At 39.9% G+C, this 26,645-nt stretch overlaps 1 protein-coding gene across 1 annotated transcript in view; it reads left to right on the forward strand.

Annotated features, from left to right (window-relative positions):
* Positions 1 to 26,418, forward strand: part of RFX6 (regulatory factor X6) — a 64,580-nt gene extending 38,162 nt beyond the window's left edge. The window contains exons 6-18 of the mRNA XM_004702204.3: positions 1,280 to 1,387; positions 5,697 to 5,774; positions 5,899 to 6,012; positions 8,286 to 8,335; positions 10,692 to 10,851; positions 11,749 to 11,893; positions 15,942 to 16,051; positions 16,871 to 16,988; positions 18,472 to 18,594; positions 19,887 to 20,093; positions 21,982 to 22,494; positions 23,387 to 23,599; positions 26,234 to 26,418. Coding sequence (XP_004702261.1) covers positions 1,280 to 1,387; positions 5,697 to 5,774; positions 5,899 to 6,012; positions 8,286 to 8,335; positions 10,692 to 10,851; positions 11,749 to 11,893; positions 15,942 to 16,051; positions 16,871 to 16,988; positions 18,472 to 18,594; positions 19,887 to 20,093; positions 21,982 to 22,494; positions 23,387 to 23,599; positions 26,234 to 26,418 — 2,124 coding nt within the window. The remainder of the gene's footprint in view (positions 1 to 1,279; positions 1,388 to 5,696; positions 5,775 to 5,898; positions 6,013 to 8,285; positions 8,336 to 10,691; positions 10,852 to 11,748; positions 11,894 to 15,941; positions 16,052 to 16,870; positions 16,989 to 18,471; positions 18,595 to 19,886; positions 20,094 to 21,981; positions 22,495 to 23,386; positions 23,600 to 26,233) is intronic.
* Positions 26,419 to 26,645: the final 227 nt, after the last annotated feature.

The raw sequence follows: 26,645 nt of genomic DNA on the forward strand, positions 1-26,645 counted from the left end.
CACGCCCTGTCCCCAATGTCCACCCTCATCATTCCCTGGGGATCTTGCTGCTCCCCTCCCCTGCTGTTCCGCTGCACTCCCCCAGTGCTTTGCCTCAGTGTGGCAGGATCGGGTTGGGTGCAATTCCCACACTGTGTCTCTGGTGTCGTCCCCCGCAGGGCCATGAGTCAGTGACGGGCATCATGTCTCATAGTGAGGCCGGCCATATGGTCCTCTCTGTGGACTGGCTGCTCCAATTGGAGTCATCATCCTCAAGGCTTGGTGGGCCAGGATGTGCTCCAGTCTCTCCTCCTCCCCAGTCATCTGCTCCCGTGTGCTCCGGTCAGACACATCCCTCTCCCGAAGCTGCAAATTCAGTGCCATCCTTTGAAATAACTTCTTCTGGGGGAGGGGCAGGCATCCAGTTAGTATGAAATTCCAATTCTGTCATATATATTCATTCCCTCTTAAATGGATCACTCCCATTGTCATGGAGTTGATTCCTACTGATACCAGAGCAATACTATAGGGCAGAAAAGATCTGCTCCGTAGGGTGTCTAGACTATAATTGATGGATGCAGGCTACCCAGTTTTTCTCCCACAGAGAGGCTAGTGGGTTTGAATGGGTGCTCCTCCGTGATCAGTGCTGAGTCTCTAGGCCACCCAGGGTTCGGCATAAGCACTACAGCATTGTATTTCGTCTTATTCATTTTCTCCAGTTTTCTGAAAACTGCTAGACTTGTGCCTTGCTCAAGAGAACAGAAAGGATAACAAATATCTGAATGTAGTGTAGGGGAAGGTGGGAACAAGAGAATTAGATTGAAAATCAGAATATTGTGCCAACCATCTCCATTCTACCACTAATTATGAGTTAGACCAAATAAATTATTTCTCACTCAGCGTCTCATAGCTTTATCCATAAAGGAGAGGGTTGCCTTTGACATTTTCTGTATCTTCATATTGTTAAAATAATTACAATAATTCTCAGGGTAGATTTTCTGAAAGTAAAACCATCCAGAAAGATGAAATTAAATTTATGAAAACCAATAGAGTTTTAAATTAAAATCCAAAGGTCTATGAAAGTATCCTGACTATAAAACTATTTAAGATTTGTAAACAAGAAGTCTGCCGACATGTCTTGTTTATTCAATTAGACAAGCAAAAGGTTTTACTGAATCTCCTAATTTCTTCTAGTTTGTGGAATGAAAAAGACTGAAATTTTGTGTTTCTATTTTGTAGAATTGGATTTCAGAGCCTTAGAATTTATAATGATTTATTTATTTTTATTTTCCCCCCTAAGGGTGGATTCACTCGGAAATATTCACTTAGCTCAAAAACTGGAACACTTCTTCCGGAATTCCCAAGTGCACAACACCTTGTGTATCAAGGATGCATTTCTAAAGACAAGGTATTGGTTGCAGATACTACTCTGTTGATTTTCTGATATGTTGATTCTATGTTTCAGTTTGCTGGGAATATCATAGCATTTGCAGGAAGCAGTCAAAAATCGGCATAAACAAACCTAGTCGACTGATTTATATGAGAGATGAATTTGTACCGGCATTGACTAAACACGTTCAATTACTTACTCACCGTCACTATGATAATGCATAATCAGAAGGTGGCAAAATAAATTCAAGGCTATTTTTTCATTGGCAACACCTTTATATTGAGGAAGGCTCCACCAGAATGAGTCTATCACCTGCATTTTCATCCATGAAAAATTGTGTGTGTTGGTTTCGTTCTGTTTGATTTCTGTAAGTAGTCAGCGAGCATCTCTCTAAGACAACTTTTGTGGCTAGTTCTGGAGGAAGAGATCTACTCTAGAGGTAAGAAGAAGTAGTCCCTATGTTTACAAAGTTTCCTTTCAATTCTAAACCTCCGAGCTTGACAATTAAAAACAGTTTACAAAGATACATTTCCAGAGGGTCCAATCTATAAGTCCAATCTGAATACAACTTTTCAGTGCTGTTGTAATAAATTCTAAGGTGAAGTGCTCCTAACTGCTCTATTTCTACACGCTTAGAGTTGTTTGGAGGATGTCCCGGAATTTATGATTTCTTCAGAGCACAACTAATTTATATGTGTTTCTTTAATTGCAGTTCATATTGTATTAGCATTTGAGGAAAGCAATTTTCATAGTCAGTTCATATTTTTGAGGTGATGCAAAGATAGGCTAGCCAATTTTTAGCTGTATTACTTTAAAAATGGACTTTTAAAATTAAAGCAGAAAATAAAAGTAGTACATTGATAAGAAGATTTCCTATAGGTAAATTGAGATGCACAATAATTTTCATGGTTCATTCTGAAGACAGATGTACTCTAGGTAAACATAGGCAGAGGTATGAAAATAAAAAGTCTTCTGAAATGTTTTCACTGCTGTTTTCCTTTCCTATCACATCTTTCAAGTTTATCAAAAATATGTTTACCTTATAGATGCAATGTATAATGTTATGACTTTAGACTTGGGGAAAAAATACCAGTGTATGTTGACTTGTGTCAATTTGTGAGAAAGCAGGGTAGATCAGAGGAACCTCGGGGAACACAGGATTGGAGGAGGAGGTATTGTTGGGTCACCTTTGTGGGGAGGATTGTTTACGTGCAAACGTATTATGAAGATGCTTAGCATGCAAATATACAGGGAAGGCAAGAGGAGAGAACAGGCTCAGTGGAGAATATGTTCCAATCTTTTATTTCAGTTTCTCTGCTCACCTTCAAGGACATTCTTATCCATCAACTTAAAACGTTACCCTGTAGATAATTTCTCAGTCAGGTATTGAGGTGTGTATGAAATCTCGGCATTTACCTTCATCCCTCGTCTGCCCTATTAGAACATTAAGGACTGGCACACTTCTTTGTCCCTCAAGGAGGACTCATTCGCCTTCATGGCCAGTAGCCACAGTCCTCAGAGAATTTGTCATATCCAGAACGAGAGGTGTGCTGAAGAGAGCACCTTCAGCACCTGCTTTCTTGAGGCAGGAAGTCTGGAGGTTGCCTTATGGGATGTTAACTCCAGGGAAGGGTGTGAGCTGAACCTGGTGGGCTTGCTGTCCACCTCTTCGTGCTGTCAGCCAGGGCAGCTCACCGCGACCACGTGCGCGCTGGGTTTCGTCAAGGTCCACCTTGCTTGTGTTTTCGAGTGACATTTTTGCTAAAGAATATAAAGTCCTGGAATGAAAGCTCATTGTGCTAAGACTATATAAATATTAAATTAACAAATGAAGTACCAATAGAAATTTATACTTCTTGGTGAATTTTCTTTTGGTGTGTGTGAATTTTCTATAAAGAAATAAATCCTGACATAAAAGGAGACATCTTTGTGACCATGATAAGTTACTTATATTTTAGTAAGTTTTATGACCCAAAGGGTTAATTTTGGACAGAGTTTATGAATTCCATCCCATCTTTTCTGTTGCTACAATCCTCATCTAAGAAACATACATTAGTGACCCCTGTGAAAACATCCCGGCGTGGTCTAAATCTTGTACAGAGCACGTCCCAATTGCAGTTGATGGTGGCATATCATGTTAGAAGTGTCCTGTGGTTAGCAGAACTCCTTGGAGGCAGGTTGGTAATTTGCATGTTATTATTGCACAGCTGTGAACCAAGCACAGTTGGGCAGTTTCACTGCAGGAAATGCAGGATGGAGAGGCTGCAGGAATGTAGGATGGAGAGCAAATGTCACAAGAGGATACCTCCATCACTGGCACCATCCTGGATGCTGTTGGGAATAAATTTATTAATATTTATCGATATCTCATTGTGTACTGTGGTTATTCTAATGATTTTATATATGTTAATTAATTTAACTTTTGTATCTCCTTTATTAGATAATCACTGTTATTATCAATTCTATTTGAGGAATGATAAAATGAAAGTATAGAATTCAAGCATCTTGTCTGACCTCACATAACTAATAAGTGGCAGATCAGAGCTCACAATTTTAACCTAAAAACCATGTACCTATTACATAGAGCATAAAATGTATAGTAGATACAGACATTTCTAGATGTGACATTAAGCTTTAGTTTGTATATTGTTCCATTGTTGAAGTAATAGTCTAGCTCTAATCTATAGCAAATTACGAATATATTGAAAACTTCTTACACAATACAATTAAAATATTTATGGCAGATTGGAATACAGTCATCTCATAATAGACACTCAATATTTACTCTTTTTCAAGTAACTGAGCCATTTGATACTATTAATAATTCTAAGTAAGACAAGAGGATTTTGCTATGTTCCAACAGACACTGAAATGTGTATAACATGTTATGTTTAATATAATATTAACATGGTAAGAGTTGTAAATTATTATTACCCTACTTAACGATGAAAAACCCGAGTGATTTTGAGAGACAAAGCAAGTTGAACAAAGTCACACCTGGTGTCTAGAGAAACAAATCCAGAGACACTCCTATATGTGTAAGAAAGAACTGTATATCAAGAAGTAAGTATTTATTAATAAAACATCCGAGTCAGTGCAGATCAAGTCCATACATTTGATATTAGCCCAGAAGTCAGATAATCAGACTCACGCAGCACATGCAGTGGTACTGAATACAGGAAGATCACAGGCCGGTGGGAGGAAAGTCCTGTGGGTCCAGTGGCGGTGAAAGCATCTCCAGGGCTCTGGCTGCCATCAGCATGACTCCATATTGCTTGTCAGCAGAATGTGTAGCAGAGAGAGAGTGTGTCCCACCTCCAGGGAGGAAGACGGGCATCAGAAGGTCACGCCCATAAGGGGGCATCAGACTATGACCTGATTGACAGTTAGACTCCACCCTTTTATTCTTATTTATCAAGTTGACATGAAATTGTGTAACTACCATACCTGGTAAGCAATACAGTGCAATGGAGCTGGTGCCTATATTTAAACAACTCTAGAACCCAAACTTAAAGCCCCTGTGCCACGATTTTCCAAACATTGACTTAATAAAACTGTGTGAAGTGTTAACATATTTTACCATTTTCAATTTATTTTCCCAATCCAGGGCAATTTAATTAGACAGAAAATTACAATGTGGCTTTTGCACATAGCTTTCTGCTACTTTTTTCACTGATCTTAGCGCACTCTACTGCAATGGCTAGTGTACTTGCCAGTCTTCGTTCAGTAGTCAGTGAGCTCCTTGACAGTAAGAACGGAGCCTTTATCTCTGGCAGCTCAGCATGGAGCGCACTGCCGGATACATACCCAAAGCAGCAAAACACCAAACTCTGTGTCATCGCGTTGATTCTGACTCACAGCAGCCCTGTCCAGTCTTCCTGAGGCTGTACATTTTTGTGGGAGCAGATCGCCTCCGAAAACGTTCCCCTGGAGCGGTTCGTGTGTTTGAACCACTAACATTACGTTCTAGGCCTACCAAATGGTGCCACCAGGGTAAACAACCACAAAAGCATAACCAAAGCAACGTAAACAAATTCATCGCCATTGGTTCTGACTCACATCAATCCTATAAGACAAAGAGAAACTGCCGCTCCGAGTTTCCAAGGCCATGCATCTTCCCACGGGAAGGAGGTCTCATCTTTCTCCCAAGCAGCCCCAGGTGAGCTCCACTTGCTGCCTTGTGGTTAGCAGTGCAGTGCATCACCTCCAGCCCCCGGAGCTCCTGAACCGCCAGGGCAAGAGGTGAAGAGATGTGTGTGGAATGAATGAACAAGGGAAGGAAGTGTTAAAAGGATGCTTTGGTTGACTTCTTTCTTCCTTGAAATAGGTGGACACTCTCATAATGATGTACAAAACCCATTGTCAGTGCATCCTGGACAATGCAATTAATGGAAATTTCGAAGAGGTAAGGGTGATAAAGAATATTTTATTGACCGGATTATATACATGAGTACTTTCATGTTCTGTTCTTTATATGAATTCATGTTAAGGGGAAATTGTAATGTTCATACTCTTTGCTCTACAAATAGATCCAGCATTTCTTATTGCACTTTTGGCAAGGAATGCCCGATCATCTTCTTCCTCTGCTTGAAAACCCTGTAATTATAGACATTTTCTGTGTATGTGACTCAATTCTTTATAAGGTAAGCTTCTGCATGTCTTAAGGATGACCATGTATTTCTTCAAATAATAGTTTGTTGAAAGTCCTAAAATATTTTCAGTATATTTGCTATTTATGTCTGGAGATATGCTATCAATTGTGTTTCTGATGAGAACATCATCAGCCCAAATTATATTAAATAAAGCACACATTCATTTTCTGTCTACAATTAAGAATGATTCTAATCTAGCTGGGTTGGGGCTGGGGTGGCGATGATTCTTATTGTGCCACAGTTATGAACACATGAAATTTTAGCCAATTTTTATTAACTGTTAAGATATTTCAAATGAATAACATTTGAAATGTCTTTTTCACAATATTGGTATTTTTGGCAACAGTGAAATTAAGATTATTAATTTGGAAAGCTTTCATACCATCAACTTCAGACCATTACTGTCCAGTTTTGATGCTAAACTGATTACAGTCCCCAAGTATCTATAGCAGGATCACTAAGACATCCTGAATAGAAACAACTGGCTGCTCTACGAGCTAAACATCTTGAATGGGAAGGCAGAGCGATGAACTCCCTAATTGTCTCTTCCCTGGTTATAGTGGCAGCAAGTCAAAAAACAAAACAAACAAACAAACAAACATTACCGTCATCAAGTTGACGCAGACTCCTCCTAGTGACCCTGAAGAACAGGTAGATCTGCCCCCGAGTGTCTATTTCTCTTTCATGCGAGTGGAAAGCCCTGCCTTTCTCCTGCAGAGTGGCTGGTGGTTTCAAACTACCTACCTTGCGGACTGCAGCTCAACTCGGAACCACTGCGCCGCTGAGGGAGAAAGCCAAATTGCAATCTGAGTACTTTAAAATCAGTTTGTCTACATTAACCAGTTAAATTATAGTATAGGTGTGTGGGATGTGTCCTTTTAAAAAGTAAACTGAGTAAGGGAAGCCAGCCTGTGACTCTGGTAAGCATTTTGGAAATAAAATACAAAATGACCACGCTCAGTTTCTCAATCTGGGAGCAGTGTTTCAGCACATGAATTGGTAGGCCTCAGCTAGACCGAGGAACTTCATGTCTCCATTCTCAGTTCTCACGCATTACGTGGTGAGAAAATGCGATTGCCATTGCCTTCTCTTCTTGTTTTTATGACTCAGAAAGGATGAGATTTAGGGGCTTAGAACTCACCCATAGATTTTCATACGTACTTGGCCTCTAAGCTCTCCTTTCTAGGAAAAAAAAATTGCTCAGTGCCCCTAGCAATTAGAAACGTTTACACACTTGTATTATACCTATATATAATACAAATATAAGTCCATATTTGTATTATACCTATCATCCAGGATGAGGTGTGGGCATCTGCTTTTGCAGCTCACTGGATCAGGCTAGCATCCCAGGGGAGTGCTGTGGCCCACTTTGGAAAGCACTGTTCTGTGATCTAATGAGTAATGATAAAGAAAATTCTCTTTCCAAACAGGATTACAGCCACAGATACCCGTTGATTGGGACACAGGCATGTATCTGCAGGGCATGCTGTTTAACCCTTAACATGCAGCATCCTTGCGTTACCTAGGTTTCTCCTGCTACGGTGGCTGAGGACACCACTGGCAGCATTCACAAAGTAGTATTAACCAGCTTCTGTTGTCTTCCTTCAACCTCTTCAGTGTCCCTGCTCTAGACAGCTGGCAGCTATTATCCAGAATGCAATGCTCCGGTTCTTGTGCTGTAGGGTCAACTTTGACTCATAGAGATCCTACAGAGAGGCTTCATATAGTTCACAGGAAAATGGAAAGAGAAGATAATGGAATTTTTCTCCATATTTCTACAAAATGTCTCCCGACTCATAGAGTTTCTTAGCAACAGATTCCCCAAGCCTTTTCTTCCATGGCATGGTCAGTGGGTTTGAAATGCCAATACCTTTCTGTTAGCATCCTTCCATAAAGAATACATGGTATCAAAGACCAGTCCCCTGATACTAAGCACACCGTACATATACAATATTCTTCCATATACATGTAGTAAATACATATTTTGCTGGTAGGCTTCAAGGCTCTTATAGGTTAGTGTCTGTCTACATTTTGCAGTATCTTGGCATAGTGGGTGTAGTGGATTAAATAGATAATAGTAAAGGATTAGGGCACCAACACCTATTTTAAGGACACACAGTTTAATTGTTATCATCCAGCATCCTTACAAGGACCAAGTTAGCATGTTATTGTCTAGAAACCAAGAAGAAGAAATAATTGGCAAAAATAAGCTTTGAAAGAAATACCATAAAACATTTTGGTAACTCTCTTGTGCTACAATTAAGGTGCTTACAGATGTACTGATCCCCGCAACAATGCAGGAAATGCCTGAAAGGTAAGTTCAGTCAATAAAATGTGTTAGCTTCGTAGTATAAAACTTAAATTTATGCAAGAGAGCTTCAAAAAGTTCTTGAAAAAATCATTATATTTTAATGCAGTTTTCCCACAAACTCTTTGAACCTCCTTGTATTAGAGAAAAATATTAGAAAGTAATTCATTTTTACCAAGAATATTGTTTCCCTTGTTCCTTTGTGTCTTAATCCTTATATTTAAAACTCATTGTACAAAGTTGATGGAACTATCGTGAAATTCCTTTAAGAGCTATCAATGGAAAAAGTAGATATTTAAGTGAGATTTACTATCAAGATACTGAGAAAAGTCTTATTGGAAACTGGCTTCAGGAAGATAGAAAGGAAAAATTGGTGGAATAATGCCAAAATAATAAAGACTATAATGAAAATTATTATTTTATTGATATTAACTTTCACCTTAGTTAAGAATATCAGAGAGATAGCATAAAGGAGCTAACATCTTTTAATTAAAAAAAAGCTCAGATAATCGATTGAAATAATACCTGAAGACTTTGTCAATAAGAGAATGAGAGAAACTTGAAAAATGAGCCAAATTTTTCTATGAAAGCACAAGTCTAATGGAAATATAATTTATTTTAAGCTATGAAGGCAAATACACATATAGAACTGGATGTAGTTGGTATTCAGCACATAGTGATGGATAACATAAATTTTATTTTTGATTCACTTTTCCTCTAAATTGCTTTATTTATTTGTATAATGACTGATATTGACCTTGCCAATAGTTTCTCATAATAATCAATTTGAAACCTTTAAGCATCTAATCTATGCTCTAATTCAAGCAGGGCTTACATGTCTCTATCAGAAAAGAATGACTGTGCTTACTTAGTGAGAAACATTCATCCCAGCCTGATGACTAGTTATGTTCATGGTCAAAACGCAAACCAAACCTGGTGCCATCACGTTCATGCTGATGCACAGTGACCCTGTACAGAGTCCCTAAGACTGTGAATAGTTACAGAAGCAAACAATCTCATGTTTTTCTCACTCAGTGGATAGTGAGTTTGATCCGCCAACTGTTCAGTTAGAAGCCTGACCCACAGTGCCACCAGAGTTCCTTATCATCATGAGCTTTTATTACACACAATATGATTGTTCAGACTTTACAGAAATTAGTTCACATGTTTCCTTCAACAGGCCTGAAAGGGATTACTCATAGATGCATTTAGCTTTTAAATATACAAAGAATTCTTGTACGTTGTAGAAAAATGAAAACATGTGTAAGTGCAATTTGAAATATCACTCTTAATCACATGCCATTCTTAAGGTCTTAAATGATTTCCTCACAGACTTTTTCAAGGAATATATATAATATACTATGTGCATTGTAACAGATGGAATCATAGCATACATACTATGAAGATTTTCCATATCAGTAAATACAGATCAATGGTTTTAAAAATAGCTGTCTGTATTTCCACTATCTGGGAAATACTGTGCTTCATTCCCCATCATTGAACAGGTGGCATTTTTTAAAAAACAAGCAACTGTCAGACTATTTCAAAGTAGCTATTACAATTCAAAATTCACAAATGAGGAACTTGGGAGCAGAAAGAAAACAACGCATTTGCCCAAAGTCAGTTGGTTGGTTAGAAGAGCTAGAGTTTAACCAAGTTCTCCTTAACTCCAAACTGCCGAAGTTTCCCTGCACCGTGTCTGCCGCCAATGTATATATAACTCCAAATAGGCTTAGATATTCTATATTATCAGATGTTCTTAGATAGTCTATGTTATTAGATATTCTTAGATATTCTGTTAAGTTAAAGTATGTAGGTTATTGACTGATTTCTTCCTCCTTTCATATGTCCTCATAACCAACCATTGCAGTCTTCTGAGTAAATTCCATAATTGGTGTGCTTTTGATAATTCACCTTGCATATTTATATTTAGATAATAAGAATACAGTCTCTTAATGTAATGTCTCAGAAAGCTAAGAGTTGCAAAAGCAAATGCACATGTACATTATCATTGAAATATTTTGTAGAAAACAATTGAATCATGAGCTAATTACCATGTAGCATATTATTGATTAATCTGTACATGTCAGACTTTCAATACTTGTTATGAATTACTTAACCTAATCCTCACCATAATCCTATGAGGCAGATATGATCCTAATCTACATAGAGCATAAGGAGAAACCGGACCTTGAAGAGGTTGTGTGTTTTGATCAAGATAATGAATAGCAGACCTCTGTTGAGTCTGTCTGTCTTCAAAAGACATGTTCTTGGGATCATGGAAGAATAGCATACCTCCCTTAAAATATATTTGCCTATTGTATTTTTTAATTTAGTATTTAACACTTCGCGTTCTCTGTAGCTTACTAGCAGACATTAGAAACTTTGCTAAAAATTGGGAACAGTGGGTCGTTTCATCCTTGGAGAACTTGCCAGAAGCCCTAATTGACAAGAAAATACCAATTGTGCGAAGATTTGTATCTTCTTTGAAACGACAGACATCTTTCTTACATCTTGTTCAGGTAAGTTGGCCAGTTTAGGGTTTTTGAGTCACCATATCTAGACTAAATCCCCTGGGGAGGAAAACCAGAAATTCACAGAAGGAGATGGAGACGTACAATTACATGCAACGTGAGAGCCTCGATTGACCCCAAAGAGAAAAACAACATAGGTGGATAACACCCGTGACATTTGAATTGAGTCTGAGGTTGAATTAATAGTATGGCGCCAATGTTTAATTTAATATTTATGACTTTGATAATGTACTATGCTTTTATAAAATGATATGACATTGGGGTAGCTGGGTGACAGGTGTATTGATACTTTATTTACTAAATTTGGAACTTTTCAGCACATTTTAAATTACTTAAATGAAAAGTTAACAAAACATTTTGGATGCAAGTGAAATATGGAAGATTTATTTCCCACAGGAACCCAGCTGGTAACCATTAAGTCTGTGAGAAATGAGCCTAGGGGATATTTAAGTTTTGTGAAACATACAAACCTCACACTACTTATGGCTCTCTTAAATAGAGAAGAAAAAAGTAATTTTTAATTTAGGAATACCATGTTCGTATATTGTTAAAATTTAATAACCCTGTCCACGATCATTTGCTTTATGAAACCTCCTTGTGCCCTACAAATTTAAGAACCGACTTCGGCTATTTGCAGACAATAAATATAATGTTTACAAATCCTTATGTGGATATGGGGAAAAGACTCCTTTTCTAAGTTGAAACTATTTTTAAAATCTTAGCATATATGATCGTTGGTCTCAACGATTTGTTTCAGTTTAAAAGAAGAACATAAACATTGGTTCTGTTGTCTTTCCCTTCAGGAATGATTGTTCTCGGAGAGGAACATTTCTTGAAGTAAGATTTATGAATCGGTTTGGTGTCTTTTTTACTCACTCTTTGCAGATTGCCAGACCCGCTCTCTTTGACCAGCATGTGGTGAACTCCATGGTCTCTGACATTGAGAAGGTTGACTTGAACAGCGTTGGATCTCAGGCTCTTCTCACCCTTTCAGGCAGCGCAGACATGGAATCTGATATTTACACCGAGCGTAAGTCTGGTCTCTCTGTATAGGCCTGGGTGGGCACCACTGGCATAATGTCTAAGTCCTTGTCATGAGGGGTTGTCTCATGGCATCCATAAGCTGATAACGTCACCCACCTCCCATACCAGACATACGGAATCCTTATTAGTGCATATTAACAATTTCAATGAAAACAATATGTGATAAATATCATGGTGAATTATTTAAATGTAGTAATTCTTATATGAATTATAGTAAAAATCGTTTGGTGAAATCTTAATTGAATTATAATATTATGACATGACATTATTAGTAACTGAACAAAAGCCTTTTTAAAATTGTTTCTCCTTTTCACTTAGTTACTACTTTAGTGTCAAAACAGTTATTGATATAGGTTCATAAATAATAATTTACACAATCCTAGAGTTAAAACACCAGAAAACCTGGCAAAATCAGCAGCTGCAGAAGTCATTGGACTTTGGATTCACATTCTCACTTTGAGGCTTCTAATAAATGCCAATTTACGACTACCTCTGCTTTGCTTTTTCACTCTTTACATTCTTAGGTCGTGTTTTATTCAGTGGGCATAGTCCTGCCTTCTTGAAGGTGCACTCTTCAAGGTTTTGCCCTTTCTCCAGCCCTCATTACTGAACTCAATCCAGTCACATAAATTGTTCATCTGTGCAAACCAATAATCCATGTATTTTGGTCTTAAAAAATGTCCCATACAAAATGTTACCATTGGCTGAATTAATGACAATATCAAGAGAATTACGTTATGGCCATGGGGATAGCATATAATGTTCTCTAACAAAATAATAATGATGCCTCTTTGAGCTCACACTTAATCATAGCCCCAATCTAAGAACAATTAGTTTTTATAACAAGGCCCTGCTCAATACTTGCCCTTATGAAAATATGGATTCTTTAGCAAAATGTGTGAAGAAACTAGATGGAGCCGGGCTCTCAGAAAGAAGAGCATCGGGAGTCTTCAAGGTTTGTTTTCAAACAAGTAGCCATTGAACTGAGGCATCAACTAAGTTCACATGGAAGAAGCACACCAGCCTGTATGATCCAAGGACTGTAAAAATTAATAAAATCTAAATTCACAGGAGGGAACAGTATTAGAAATTAAATTTTGAACACCTGGTTTGCAGAAGGCTATGGATGGCAATAAAGGCCCAAGTTTACAGGGTTCCCACGTGACTTAAGCCTCCAATAACCTGGTCTGAGCCAGGGATGGGAATGACCTCGTTATTACCCAGAATGTACTGTAGAGTGGATTATCGTGGTTGTAATTAGATTTAAATGTGACATCATGTATTTGATCTCTCATTACATCCAATGTATATTTGTTCTAGTTTTTAATATTTTCTGTTTTATTTTCCATTGGATTTTTTCTTTGTTTCATTTTGTCATTGTTGTTGGGTTGTTTATTTGTATAGTTTCCTGCATATGAAGTCCAAGATAGGTAAATCTACAGAGACAGCAATTGGATTAATAGGTTCCTAGGGGGTAGCAGGGGAGGTTGGTGGGAAATGAAGAGCTAACAACAACGAGTACAAGGAAGAAGAAATGTACTAAAACTGATTTTGGTGTTGAGTACACAACCCATTTGAGTATGACTGAACTACTAAAATATATGATATATCAATAAAACTGTTAAAAATTTTAAAAACAAACAGCAGCAATGAAAACAACAGCTCAAGTTTGTAGCATAAATTGAAGCATATTTTAATATGGATAATGATGACCATTCTGGTTGGAGCACATTAGAAGATTCCAAACATAAACTAGCATAATTTTAGCCTTGTAGGAATACATGAAAGTTGGACTTTGAAAAAAAAATTGGTATTATAACGAACTACAGGAACATTTTAATATAAAGTAATATATTTCGGCTGAAACACTTTTTATAAATGTTATAAACATTTCGTTGTTACCTCCTCTGACAGGGTCACAGGGTATGGTCCACAGCTCCTCCCGCCCCCACCACCGGGCTGTGCATGTTTGGCAACATCCTGGATTCCTGTCTACTAGTTATCAAGAGCAGCACCGCCCCCTCCCGCCCTTATAACCCAATCTTCAGACTTTGCCAAAGGTGCCGCAGACACAGCAGTGCATCCGTTTGCGAGTACTCCTAGTATATAGAAACATTTTTAATAAAATAGAACTGTTTTCTTAAAACAGTTGCCTTTAGTGCAAACACCTGGAAAATGCCGAATGATTAAGAGGAAAGCAAAGCCACCACAGAACTGACCGCAATGATTGACATACAATGTGTCCCCCCTACCCCACCCCACCCCCACCCCCGGCCCAGGGGGACAAACAACAGAAACGTGGGTGAAGGGAGACAGGGGACGGTGTAAAATATAAAAATAAAAATAATTTCTAAATTATCAAGGGTTCACACGGGTGGGAGGACGCAGGAGGGAGGGGAGAAAGGAGAAGTTGATATCAAGGGCTCAAGCCAAGTAGATAGAAAATGTTTTGGAAATGATGATGGCAACATATGTACAAATGTGCTTGATAAAACTGATGTATGAATTGTTGTAAGAACTGTAAGATCTCCCAGTAAAATGATTTATTACAATTAATTTTAAAAAGAAAGAAAAGCCACCCATAATCTCTTTGCCTGGGAATTACCCCGGCTGTATGGGTGTGCATTTTCTTCTGGTTGTACATTTTATATCTGCACATTCCTGCGTGTTCTAAGGAGTCGTGGAGGCACAGTGGTTACGTATGCAGCTTAGATATGCTGATCTAAAGGCCAGCAATTTGAACCTTCTCCTCAGGAGAAGGTTGTGACAGTCTGCTACCATAAAGCAAGCAATATCGTGTTGCTGTGGATCCTACACCATGTGAGGCCAGTGGTGTAGAACCTGGAGGAGGAGTTCTTCTCTGTCCTCTGGGGCCGCTGTGAATCAGAATTGACTCCAGGCAGCAGGTTTGTGGTTTGTATACGAGTATGTGTTTTCCACGGTTAGTATCATACGGATTTGAAGCATATCAAAGTTATATGGCAACAAAACACTGCCTTTTAATGCAGAGACCCTCTGTTCAGGTTTGGATTATCTGATAAAATGTAAGCAACTGGGCTTGATTTACAAGGAATAAAATTCTATTGGGGTTCCTACTCCCGTAAAGAGGTACAGGCTTGGAGATTCAGAGAGGCAGTTCTACCCTATCCTGTGGAATCGCTATGGGTTGGCATCAATTCGATGGGAGTGAGTTGGGATTTGATTTCTCACTTTGTGGCCTTGGGTGGCACAGACATCTCATGCATGGCTGCTTAACCAACAGCTTGGTGATTCAGTTGGAGTCCACCCTGAGAGCACTTGGAGGAAAGGCCTGGTGATCTATTCCCAAGCCATCAGCCACTGAAACCCTTATGGAGCAAGTTCTATCTACTCTGTGTACATGGGATTGCCTGCCTTTTAAAAATGCCTCCCTTCCTTGTGGAATGACAAAACTGCAACCTTTTAAAGCCTCCAAGAGTGCTGTTTCCTAAAATCAATTTATGTACCCTGATTAAATAAGCCTCAACGACAACAATAGCTTACCATTGCCTTTAGTTCTAAATGATCTTTAATTTTTATATGATAAAAGGTTCGTGCAAGTGGCACAATTCTGTCGTGCAGAATTTAATTTTTTTGCTAAAACCAATTGACCTTAAAGAATGCAGGAAATCAAAAGACTTGGCTTAATTTATTTATTAGCCTTTAGCCAATCTTATCCACTTAGTGAAATACTGTAATCAAAATGAACATTCAACCATACGTATTGACATTTTAATAGTCTAGCCATCTGTAGATCTATATAGAACATAAAGAACTGTATTTCTGCATATGTCAAGATTTATCCATTTATCACTAAAACTATGCCTGATTAAGGACTAAAATGTTGTTACTATTCTCCAAATAAGAAGGTAATTCTGTTTACCCATTTAGCGAATTTATCTATATTTCTGTTGTATGCTATAACACGTTGATTCATTCCTGGTTATAGATTTTTCTCTTGGATTCAAAATAGAATGCAATCATCTCCTTTCTTTTCTTTTATTTTCTCACGGTAGATGACTCTATCACAGTGTTCCAAGAACTGAAGGATCTCCTAAAGAAAAATGCCACCGTGGAGGCTTTTATTGAATGGTTGGATACCGTGGTAGAGCAGAGAGTTATTAAGGTACCTTTCCATGACAGCTTAGAACTAGAATTTTCATGAAGACAGGTTGAGGTGGTTGTGTGTCAAAAGGCTTTATAAAATCAAACTCAGCCACATGTGACCGATTGGAGAATTGGGGGCTTGGGTTCAACTTTGTACTTGATGCCTTGTCCAAGGCATAGGAGACACTCCGATCTTGCTGTCAGTCAGTAAAGTTACAGCTGAGTAGAGCCAATAGTGAAAGATTAACTTAGGAGTTGGAAAGATCTAGGCCTCAATTTTATTTTTTTGAGAAACACTCGTAGGAAATACGGTGTTAAGCATTTGCAGTTCTGCGTTGCAAAAGTTCAGGATTTTGTATTTCCTACATGGCTTCTTCACCTCCTTCGGTTAACCTTTCAGTCCGCCATCATGAAGCCAGGCCGTGAGAACAGACACAGCATCGCGTTGGTGCGAGTCATTCCATAGCAAGGAAACTTGCTTTCTTCTGGAGGAAAACAGATGATCTTTTAGGACCAGAGATGTTGGACTTCACCATTTACAGAAATAATAGAACCCTTTTTTCACGCATCACCTTCTGTCCCTTTATTTCATTTCTTGTTGTAAATTCTATCAGATAACAAAATCTTACAGAATAAAAATCTATAGTTCTTAAAATTATAGGTAAATGGCCTCACATTTAAAATCCCTGGACAGCATCATTTTACTTGATGAGGTAAATGGCAAGCCACACCATCTACCCATTTGTGAGGCAGTTTATTTACCTCTTGATCGAGTTTGGGTTGCATGTAGCAATGAGATGACAGATTTCATACTTTCGTCTTGTCCGTTCACTTGTAGACCAGCAAGCAGAATGGGAGATCCTTGAAGAAGAGGGCACAAGACTTTCTGCTGAAGTGGAGCTTTTTTGGTGCTCGAGTAATGCATACTCTCACCTTGAACAATGCAGCCAGTTTTGGTATCCTATGTGCTTTTTAAAATGTTTTTAAATGAGTGATATCATTTGTCCTGTCAATTTTAAAAACATGTGGTAATGTACCTTCTCAAACCATACCTGAATATTGGGCCAGTAGACAAGACTTTTGGAGTAGACCAAATCCAGATTAAATTGCAGCGCTGTCTCTCTCTGGCTATGGTCATTCCCTAAAATAGCTTATTTTTAAAAGGAGGGAATATAGTCTAGTGGGAAGCACTTTAGTGAGTTGGTGCATATCAAATCAGATTGCCTAGAATCCTGTGAACACCTAATAAATAGCAGCCATCAGCATCCCATTTATCAGTTCTTGCATAAATTTATCAGTGCTTGCGTAAATTTACAAACAAGTAAGTCATAATTAAGGTATTATTTTCCAAAGGAGCTACTCGTTGCAATATGGCAAATTGTCGCATCTTTTCTGGGCCACATAGGGGTCCCCTAGGAATCAAAGAGCAACTTAGAAGATAGGCTGTCATATATTTTTGAACCATCTTCCTTGGCTTATATGATTTGTAAATCAAGTAAGCTAACTGCCTTCTTTTCTTTAAAATGTCTATGATTCTACTATTCTTCAGATATAATGTTAAATGTGTGGGAAGTAATTCAGCACTGCACACTTTGAGAAACCTTTGGTTCCCAAAATAGATTAGAATTTAATGAAATTATTTAACTGAATTATAATTTAACTAAATTAACCAAATGGATTATAATCTAACTAAATTATTAATCATGACCCAATGAAATCGGTGCATTTGTATCGAGGAATGAATAACACTTGTTGAGCCTGTTTGATGATGCATCAGAGTTAAAGTTTTTAAAAAAACTGTACAGCATGGAAGCTCAATTTCACTGTGAAAAAAAATATTTCCAGTGAGAAATCTGTTGAATAATTAAAACAAGTCAACTTCCTCCTTCCTCCAGGACCTCTTCAGAACATCTTTCACATGAAACTTAATTCTTTTGATTTTGCTTTAATTAAAAAGTATTTTGTATCAAGTCTAGGAAGACATCTTCTTACTTGATCCACTTACCCCCCGCCCCCAGACTATTGTCTAATTATTTAGTACAAAGTAAACAGAAATAGAGCAGAATGGAGCTCATTCTCCTCAGGTGAAGGCTTATCACCTTCCAATGTGTGCCCTCTTAAAGCATAAAGCATGCCTCACTTTCATCCGTATTTCCCTTTGATGTAATTAGTGGCTAAAGAGCCAGCAGGACAGTACACAGTGAGTTGGGCAGGCGGGACACAGAAAGATTAGAGACCTACGTTAAGCATGTTGGTCTTAGGAGGTCATTTAAAGTCCAACAAGTATTTGTTTATTTCAGTTGCTCCTTGTAAAGTGTTGCGAGATGGTCACAGAGATAACTTGACTTCTCTCTTTTTCTCCTTTCCCCTCCTTCTCCACCTTTGCACCCCCCCACCAATCTCACAATGCTCTCTTTTCCTTTCTGGTCCATAAACAAGGTTCTTTCCATTTGATCCGAATGCTTCTTGATGAATATATTCTCCTGGCCATGGAGACACAGTTTAATAATGACAAAGAGCAGGAGTTGCAGAATTTATTGGACAAATATATGAAGAATGCAGGTAATTTAGCTCTAAGAGAAACCTCTCTCTCTGTCCTATGGGGTCACGATCGACTGGGTGTGTGTGGATTTGGTTTAGGCTTTCTCTTGTGATTCATGTCTTTGTTTAAAATCTAAGAAACTGCGAGTACTTTGGTAGGTGGGTTTAAAAAACTCTTGAAGAGTCTTCCCCAAACATGTTGCTATTTACATAATATGCCAAGCACCCTTGTAAGGAGCCCTGGTAGCATAGTGGGTGATAAGTTGGTCTGCTAACCTTGAAGCTAGCAGTTCAAATCCAACACCTGCTCCATGGGAGAAAGATGAGTGAGGATTCTGTTTCTGCAAAGATGTACATACGCCTCAGAGACCCACCATTCTACTCTAGATGGCCATCCCGAGTTGGAATCAACTCGATGGTAGAGAGTTTGGTGAAGTGTCCTGGTAGCTCTGTGGGTTAGGCATTGAACTGCTAACCTCACCAGTCACTCCCTGGGAGAAAGATGAGGCTGTTCCCATGAAGAACGATAGTTTCAGAACCCTGTGTAGTGTTGTTCGCTTTGGAATAGCCTCCAAGACAGTGGGTGGAAGACTACAGATCACTGGTTCCCCTTTCGCAATTATCCCTAGTGTGGTCAAAGTAGGGGTCCCCGGTGATGCAGTGGTTAGGTGCTTGGCTCCCCAGTGAAAAGTTGACAGTTAATTCACACCAGTGCTCTGCAGGAAAAAGACCTAGTAGTCTGCTTCTGTAGGGATTAGCGTCTTGGAAACCCTAGGAGGCAGTTAGACTCTGTCCTCTGGGCTCAGTATGAATTGTAATCTGTTTAACAGTGATGGGGAATGGGCAGTTGAAATATTCTACTTGAAACTCAGGAATATAATTGATATTCTTAATATTTGGGGATTTTAATGCAGTACGAGAAGTGGCTGATTTAAAGAAAACAATCGCTCCAATTCAAGAAAACACATGTGTCTACTGTCTTAGAAATGGTTAGCCACATGAGGTATAGTAATTAGAGGAGAAAGGGCGCATATCCGTATGGGTCTGATGACGTATACTGGTATTTTGATCCCAGAATGGATTAATTAGTGCCCTCAGAATGCGTCCATCCCAAGATTTCTCAGGTAACAAAAACCACCACTATTGCCAACACCAAAGGCCTACTCCCTCCCCTTGCTTCCCCAGGAGAACTTTTCTCAGGTGCCTCCAGATTATTGTGCAATCATGGAACATTTCTAGTTTCATTCATTTAGGCTCATCCACTGGGAATATGGGAGTGATTTTCGATTTCCCATTTTTAAAACTCTTTCCAGATGCAAGTAAAGCTGCCTTCACTGCTTCTCCAAGTTCATGCTTTCTCGCCAACCATAATAAAGGGAGCATGGCTGCCAGTGACGCCGTGAAGAACGAAAGCTATGTGGAGATGACCTATCTTCCTCTGCCCGCCGGTCAACCTGCAGGTTTAACCCCTGCTCTGCAGCCATTCTCAGCAGGAAACACGGACAACCTGCCCCTCCCAGGTATGCTGGCGAATGACCAAAAGAACCCCTCAGGCCGCAACAAATCTTAGGAGAGCCTATTTGTTTGTTTGCTTTACAGCTATTGTCCTTCCAAGATACCAAGGATTAAAAAAGCAAAACTTAACTTGCTGTATAATGTTGCGATTTTCCCCAATTTCCATCCCCATCCTGATTATTAACAGGAGTACATGTAGATCCGTTATGTTAGTAATCTTCATTTAATAGAAGCACATAGGACTGACTTGCAAAGATGAATCCTTACGATGTTAAAGATTAACAAGAAACGATTGCTTGCTTATTTTTCACCTTTGAAGTGACTTTATCTCCCTTTATTAAAAAGTGAATATGAAAAACAACAATAACCAAGTGACCTGCGGGCCTCTTTGTGCCAAAGCAAATCTCTAGTGTCTTGAGCTAGTTAAGAAACAGCACTTGACATTTGATGATTACCTTGAATCTTTTCTTGAAGTCCTTTTATACACAATGGAGGGTCTGTGAGGTACAAATGGTTAACACCTTTGGCTGCTAATGAAAAGGTTAGAAGGGTCAATTCTATTCAAAGGTGCTTTGGAAGAGAGGCCTGTTGAGTTAGTAAAACACCGACCCCTCAAAGTCCTGGGGAGTACATTTCTACTCTGACACCTAGGGGGTCCCCATCAGCCTGAATTCACTAAATGACAGATAAAACCAAAACCAAAACCAAGCTCACTGCCATCCACTCAAAATAACCTGGGGGTGGGTGGCGTTCTGAGACTGTGTCCGGGAGTAGAAAGGCCAGTCTTTCTCCCGTGGAGTTGCTGGTGGTTTCAGACTGATGACCATGCAGATCGAAGGCCAACATGTAACCGTTAAGCCACCAGGGCTCACTACTTCATTGGAAATCATCCAATTTTAAACCTGAAAGAACCTTATAAACGAGGACCCTCATTATACCAATGAAAAGTGAAAAGCCCAGGGATTAGTGTAGCTTGAATGATTATTTGAATCAGCTGCTTTGAAGCCATGTTTTTTCGGGACTTACAGTGTACTTTAATTATGACAAATATCCTGACTGTTCATGGTTGTCTTTGCCCAACGTATTGTTAGAAATATGCTGCCTGCAATGTTGATGTGCATAATTTGCCGAAGTTGACATTCTCTTGCCAACCTCCGGTGAGAAATAAAGATAGGATTTACAAGATGGTGGTAGACGAGGCGCTCTGGTGGCATCGTGGCTATGGGCTGGCTGTTACTGAGCAGTTACCAGTCGGAAAGCACCAGTCACTCCTCAGCAGGGAAAGATGAGGCTTTCTCCTCCTGCAAAGCATTGTACTCGCTGGAACCCCCGGGGCAGCTCCCCCCTGTTCTGTAGGGCCGCTGAGAGTCTGAGTTGACCCCATGGCAGTGAGTTTGGATTTTGAGTGTGGTAGGGAAAGCCAATCACAGCGAACGCTCAGAGAGAGAGACGTTCTTCTCTCACAACTAAATTGTGATGGAGTCCCTGCAAACAAGTTCAGTCGTCTGTTTCTATCACCCTAAAAAGCAGACCATGAGATCATTTTTCAAAAGGATGGAGAATTGTGAGCAGCATGCCTCTTGCTCTCACTGGGCTTGGCCCCTGGGCACTCTCGCTCCAGAGCAGCAGGGCCCACAGATGGGTCCTCAACAGCCACAGCTTCCAGAGCGCTCCACCACTGAGAGATATCCATATATTGTGACGGTATTTTAAAACTTGGGATTTTTGATATTCCTTAATTCTGTTATTCTTGGAAAGTGGAGGTGAGCCAAGTTGGAAAATTAGTAACTTACTCAAACATGTTTTAAACACGAGCCAATCTACATTAATAACGACTGAAAATGTTACTGAATGAATGGTCACTAAGTGAATGCTCCGGTAATATTTTCACAGGTCAAATGGAGCTTTCCCAGAGTGCTGGTCATCTGATGACGCCACCCATTTCTCCGGCCATGGCAAGCCGAGGAAGTGTCATTAACCAAGGACCAATGGCAGGGAGACCCCCAAGTGTGGGCTCAGTACTGTCAGCCCCATCACACTGCTCAACATACCCAGAACCCATGTATCCTACGCTCCCTCAAGCCAACCCTGACTTTTATGGGACCAGCTCTAACTATCAGACTATGTTTCGATCACAGCCCCATGCTCCAACCGGACTCTATTCTCACCGCGCCGAGCATGGTCGGTGTATGGCGTGGAGTGAACAACAGCTTTCTAGAGACTTCTTCAGTGGCAGCTGCGCTGGGTCTCCATACAGTTCCCGGCCACCTTCTGCCTACGGCTCATCCTCACATGCCCAAGATTCACACAGTATGCAGTTTTTAAATACAGGGAGTTTCAATTTCCTGAGCACTACAGGAGCTTCCGGCTGCCAAGGAACAGCACTGCCTCCTCAGTCACCGAATGGTATTGACATGTTTGAAGCAATTCTCCTGGCTTTTGAGATGGGAATCTCTCCCAGCTGAGTAGAATGGCGTCTCAGTAAGACTTCTAAAGATCATGGAATCTAAACCATCAAATCTGATTTTTCCCACAGAGACACATCTTTTACAATACTTGTGACTATGAAAGTTGCCCTTCTCAATGTCACAATGAAGGCGGATTATACCCTAGGGTTAAGGTTCAGCTTCATGGCCCAACTGAAGAATGTTATGTCTGTTAAAATAGTTTAAGTGAATAATCCTTCTTCCAGAGAATTAAAAGCAATCCTTCTTCCAGATCAAAACAATTCCCTTTGTGAGGATAGTAAGATGCTTGAAGTTAAAGAAGGTTGTGAAGGCCTCTTGGTTTGGTCAGCCACAAGATAGGGATTATGCGTACGCTGGTCTGAGGCTTCTCTCCTAATTGTAGGTCAGCCTTTCTCCCAGAATCATGAAGCTACAAACAAACATGGTTTGACAAGTAGTGAAATCTCTATGAGAAGCTAAACGAATTTTTCCCCATAGGCAGAATTTGCTAATTTGTTCTTGTTGTTAAGTGCCATCCATTTGGCTCTGACTCATAGGGAGTCAGTCATAGACAACAAAGTGAAGCAGTGGAGGGAAGTGAAAGAAGAGAGGGATGTAGTCTGTGTTGCAAAATTCATGCTGGGACAGCCCTCTGAATGTTTTTTAAAGCAAAAACAAATATGGTGAACATTTTTATAAAACTACAAGTTCAACTCTATTAAAAATGTGCATACGATGTACTATTTACAGTTCGGTATCTTCAAGGCTCTCCCCAGTGACCTGGACTCCTTTTCCTTCCCTGGAATGCTCTTCATAACAAGTTAACACGTTTTCCTTGCTTTCTGTTTCAGGGTACTATGGAAGCAATGTAAACTACCCAGAGTCTCACAGACTCGGCTCAATGGTGAATCAACACGTTTCCGTCATCAGCAGTGTCCGCTCCCTGCCACCCTACAGTGACATTCATGATCCACTTCACATTTTAGACGACAGTAGCAGAAAGCAGCCCGGCACCTTTTATGCAGACACAGCACCTTCAGTTGCTTGTCGGACCCCAGTAGTAGGTAAATTTATTTAGTCCTTCTTGAAAACATTTATAAAAGTCATCATGCTCGGCTATGCAGCGTTATCAGTGAGGGAGGAGTGTTGAGATACCCCGAACACTCGGTTGCTGTGCTTGGATGATCACTTTGAATCTGGAGTTCCTGTTTTGTATTTGAATATACATTAGTAAGAGTACAGCTGCTGTTGTTACAAACCCTGGAGTCATGTGAAAGGAAGCACCGGGGCATCTGTCAGCCACATGATCAGTTGTGGATCAGACTATTGTGAGCCACAGGCTGACCTTTAGTAGATTGCTACCTACTGTCGTTCAGTCTCTCAGTGTATCTACCACTGTGCCACCTGTGACAAGAACCGCTATTCTTCCCGGAAAAAGAGCTGGCATCTCTTCTGTTTCAACATTTAATACGGTTTGTCAAATGCAAGGCAGTGTGGCTGGCTTCTTTCTCACTCACGCTTGTTCCTTGTTGGAGCCAGGGACAGTGACAAGATGTGTCTTTGGACCCGAGAGTTACCATCAGTACCCCAAAACCTGTGAAAATTTTCAAAAGCTGGCCTGTCCTGCAGGGTACTGGCATTTTTTTCTATCTTAAAGAATGTGTAATCAATCATTTCTGTAGAAAATTTTGCTATTTTTATCCTTCTATAGCACACAATTGAAGCAAAATGGGCAAAACCATTTTCTTGCAAAGAATTGAACTAGCATTTTCTTCCAATCAGGTTTTTACCATTGTAAACAGCAAGAAGGACATTCTGTGACTTACACTGGTGACACCAGCAGCACCCATTAAGAAGTAGTAGTAATGCAATAAGTGAGCAAAATACATAAAGCTGTGAACATACATGCATAGATTTCATCTCTAAAATTATTGATATCGTCTACGTATATGAACAGAATTATGAAGGTGGCATGGCTGTGTTTATGCACGATGATTGAGATCTTCCACTAGCATCCAGACGCGTGTGAGTAAAGGCCATTGACACCCAAGTGAAGCCTAAGGGAAAATGAGATCCTTTTCATCGGTCCTCACTCAGTGGGCTTCTTCAGTAACTCAATAGGAAGCACTCTTCCTTTCCTGTGACCATCCCAGATGCTCCCTGCGCTGAGTCTGCCAGCCTGTCTTCGGCTACCTGCAAATTGTCATTGCTTCTAGGTTCCTCTAATGAAGCAGAAAATTCCACTTCAGGAAGTTTCCTCATCATAAGACTAAAATGTACTGTGTTGCGACTGTTACTATTAGTTCTGTTGACTTGTGGAAGCTTTGATGGAACATAGGTTGGGTGTGTCGTGGACTCAGAGTTTTAGTTGTTAGAACTGGCTTATATATAAACGGACAAGAGGGCTTCACAAAGAAAAGAGAGACTAGAGTAAATGGGTTACAAAATGTAAGGAGAATTGGTTCCCTCTATAGATCCCATTAGTTAGGAAGCCAAGTGCTTAACTACAGAGAAGATGGTAGTCAGGAAAAAAGAGAACATGCTAGAAACAGCTACACATAAAGGAGATGTAAGGGGAGAAAGCCAGGTCCTAGAACAATTTACAGAAAAGCTAAGAGGAGGATATGGTAGTGAGCAGGATGGAGTGCCTGCCCGCAAGAGTCTGTACTGGAGTAGACAGCAACATACAGTATTTTAAAAGTACATTAAAGTGATCGTTTCAAGTACTATGAAAATGATTAAATAAGATGAGGTGGAAGAAAGTGGTAGAGGAGAAGCATTAGGTAAGTTTGTTAGGACCAGAATACCAGGGAAGGAACAGCAGAATTGAAAGTTGGGTGGTGAGAAGGAGGTCACCCCTAGGGGAGCATTCCAGGTAGAAGAGCAGCAAGTGCAAACCCGAACCCCACATGGTCCAAAAACAAGCTCATTGCTGTTGAGTTGATCCAACTCCCAGCAGCCCTCTAAAAATCGAGACATGCTTGGAATGTCCAACAGGCAGAACGAAGGTGAATGAGACTTGAGCATGGTGAATCAAAAGGATATAATGGAGCCAAATAAATCTGAAAGGCAGAGGACAATGCGTACAGGGTGGACGATGGCCTGGCTTTTCCCAAGAGTAACTGGAAGCAATTGCAATGTTTGATTGGAAGAGTGACAATTGTATATGTATGATTGCCATATCATTCTGCCTGCTTGCTTCAGGGTAGAGCATCGGGAGGGATGAGGGGCATGAGACCAGTTAGGAAATTTCTGTGTTCATCTGGGTAGGAGAAGATGATGCTTCAGACTAAGATTGTCAACTTGCAGGTGGAAAGAGGTGGGAGATTGGGGGCATATTTTGGTGGTAGAGAGGGCATAGTTTAAGCAGAAATTAAGTTTTTTTTTCCCTAATGTGTGGAAGAAATCACAGTTGTAAGCAGTTTGAATCCACCCACCAGCTACAGGGGAAAAAAGAGCTGGTGTACTGTCCTATAAAGCATATAGCTGAGTGTCTATGCCTCCGTATGCCTGACGGGGCTGCGCGGATTGGGATTTGACTTGATGCATACAACAAAAACATGGTAAGTAGGCAAAATGGAACAAAATATGAGGATTGTCTGACAAGTCCTTTAAATTTAGTATACCAAAAAAATCAATTTTCAATTGTATATTTTTGTGGTTGTTTGTTTGTTTGATAATTGTATTTTCTGTTTCAGCATCCAGTTTGCAAACTTCAATTTCTTCCACCTCTTCCCAGTGTATGTATGGAACCTCTAATCAGTATCCAGCTCAAGAAACTCTGGATTCCCATGGTACAAATGGGGGGGAAATAGTGTCTTCTTCTCTGCCACCTATCAACACTGTCTTCATGGGAACAGCAGCTGGTGCTGGAGGGACATAAACCAACAGTGTCAGGGGAGGGGTGAAACTTTCAACAGTTCTACTGCCCAAACATTGTTCGCCACTCAAACAACTTTGAGAGTAAAGAAACAGGACTATGCAGTGACCTGATATTTGCTTCGATTCATTAGTCCCAAATGATGGATGCCGCCAGGGAGAAAGGAGATACTGGCAGAGTTCGACACAAGTTGTTTAAAATGTGATCTCATAATTAATCAGAGTTTCAAA

This window comes from Echinops telfairi, unplaced genomic scaffold, assembly GCF_000313985.2.
Source record: "Echinops telfairi isolate 266 unplaced genomic scaffold, ASM31398v2 ScPeMD7_3533;HRSCAF=4204_0, whole genome shotgun sequence".
Lineage (NCBI taxonomy): Eukaryota > Metazoa > Chordata > Mammalia > Afrosoricida > Tenrecidae > Echinops > Echinops telfairi.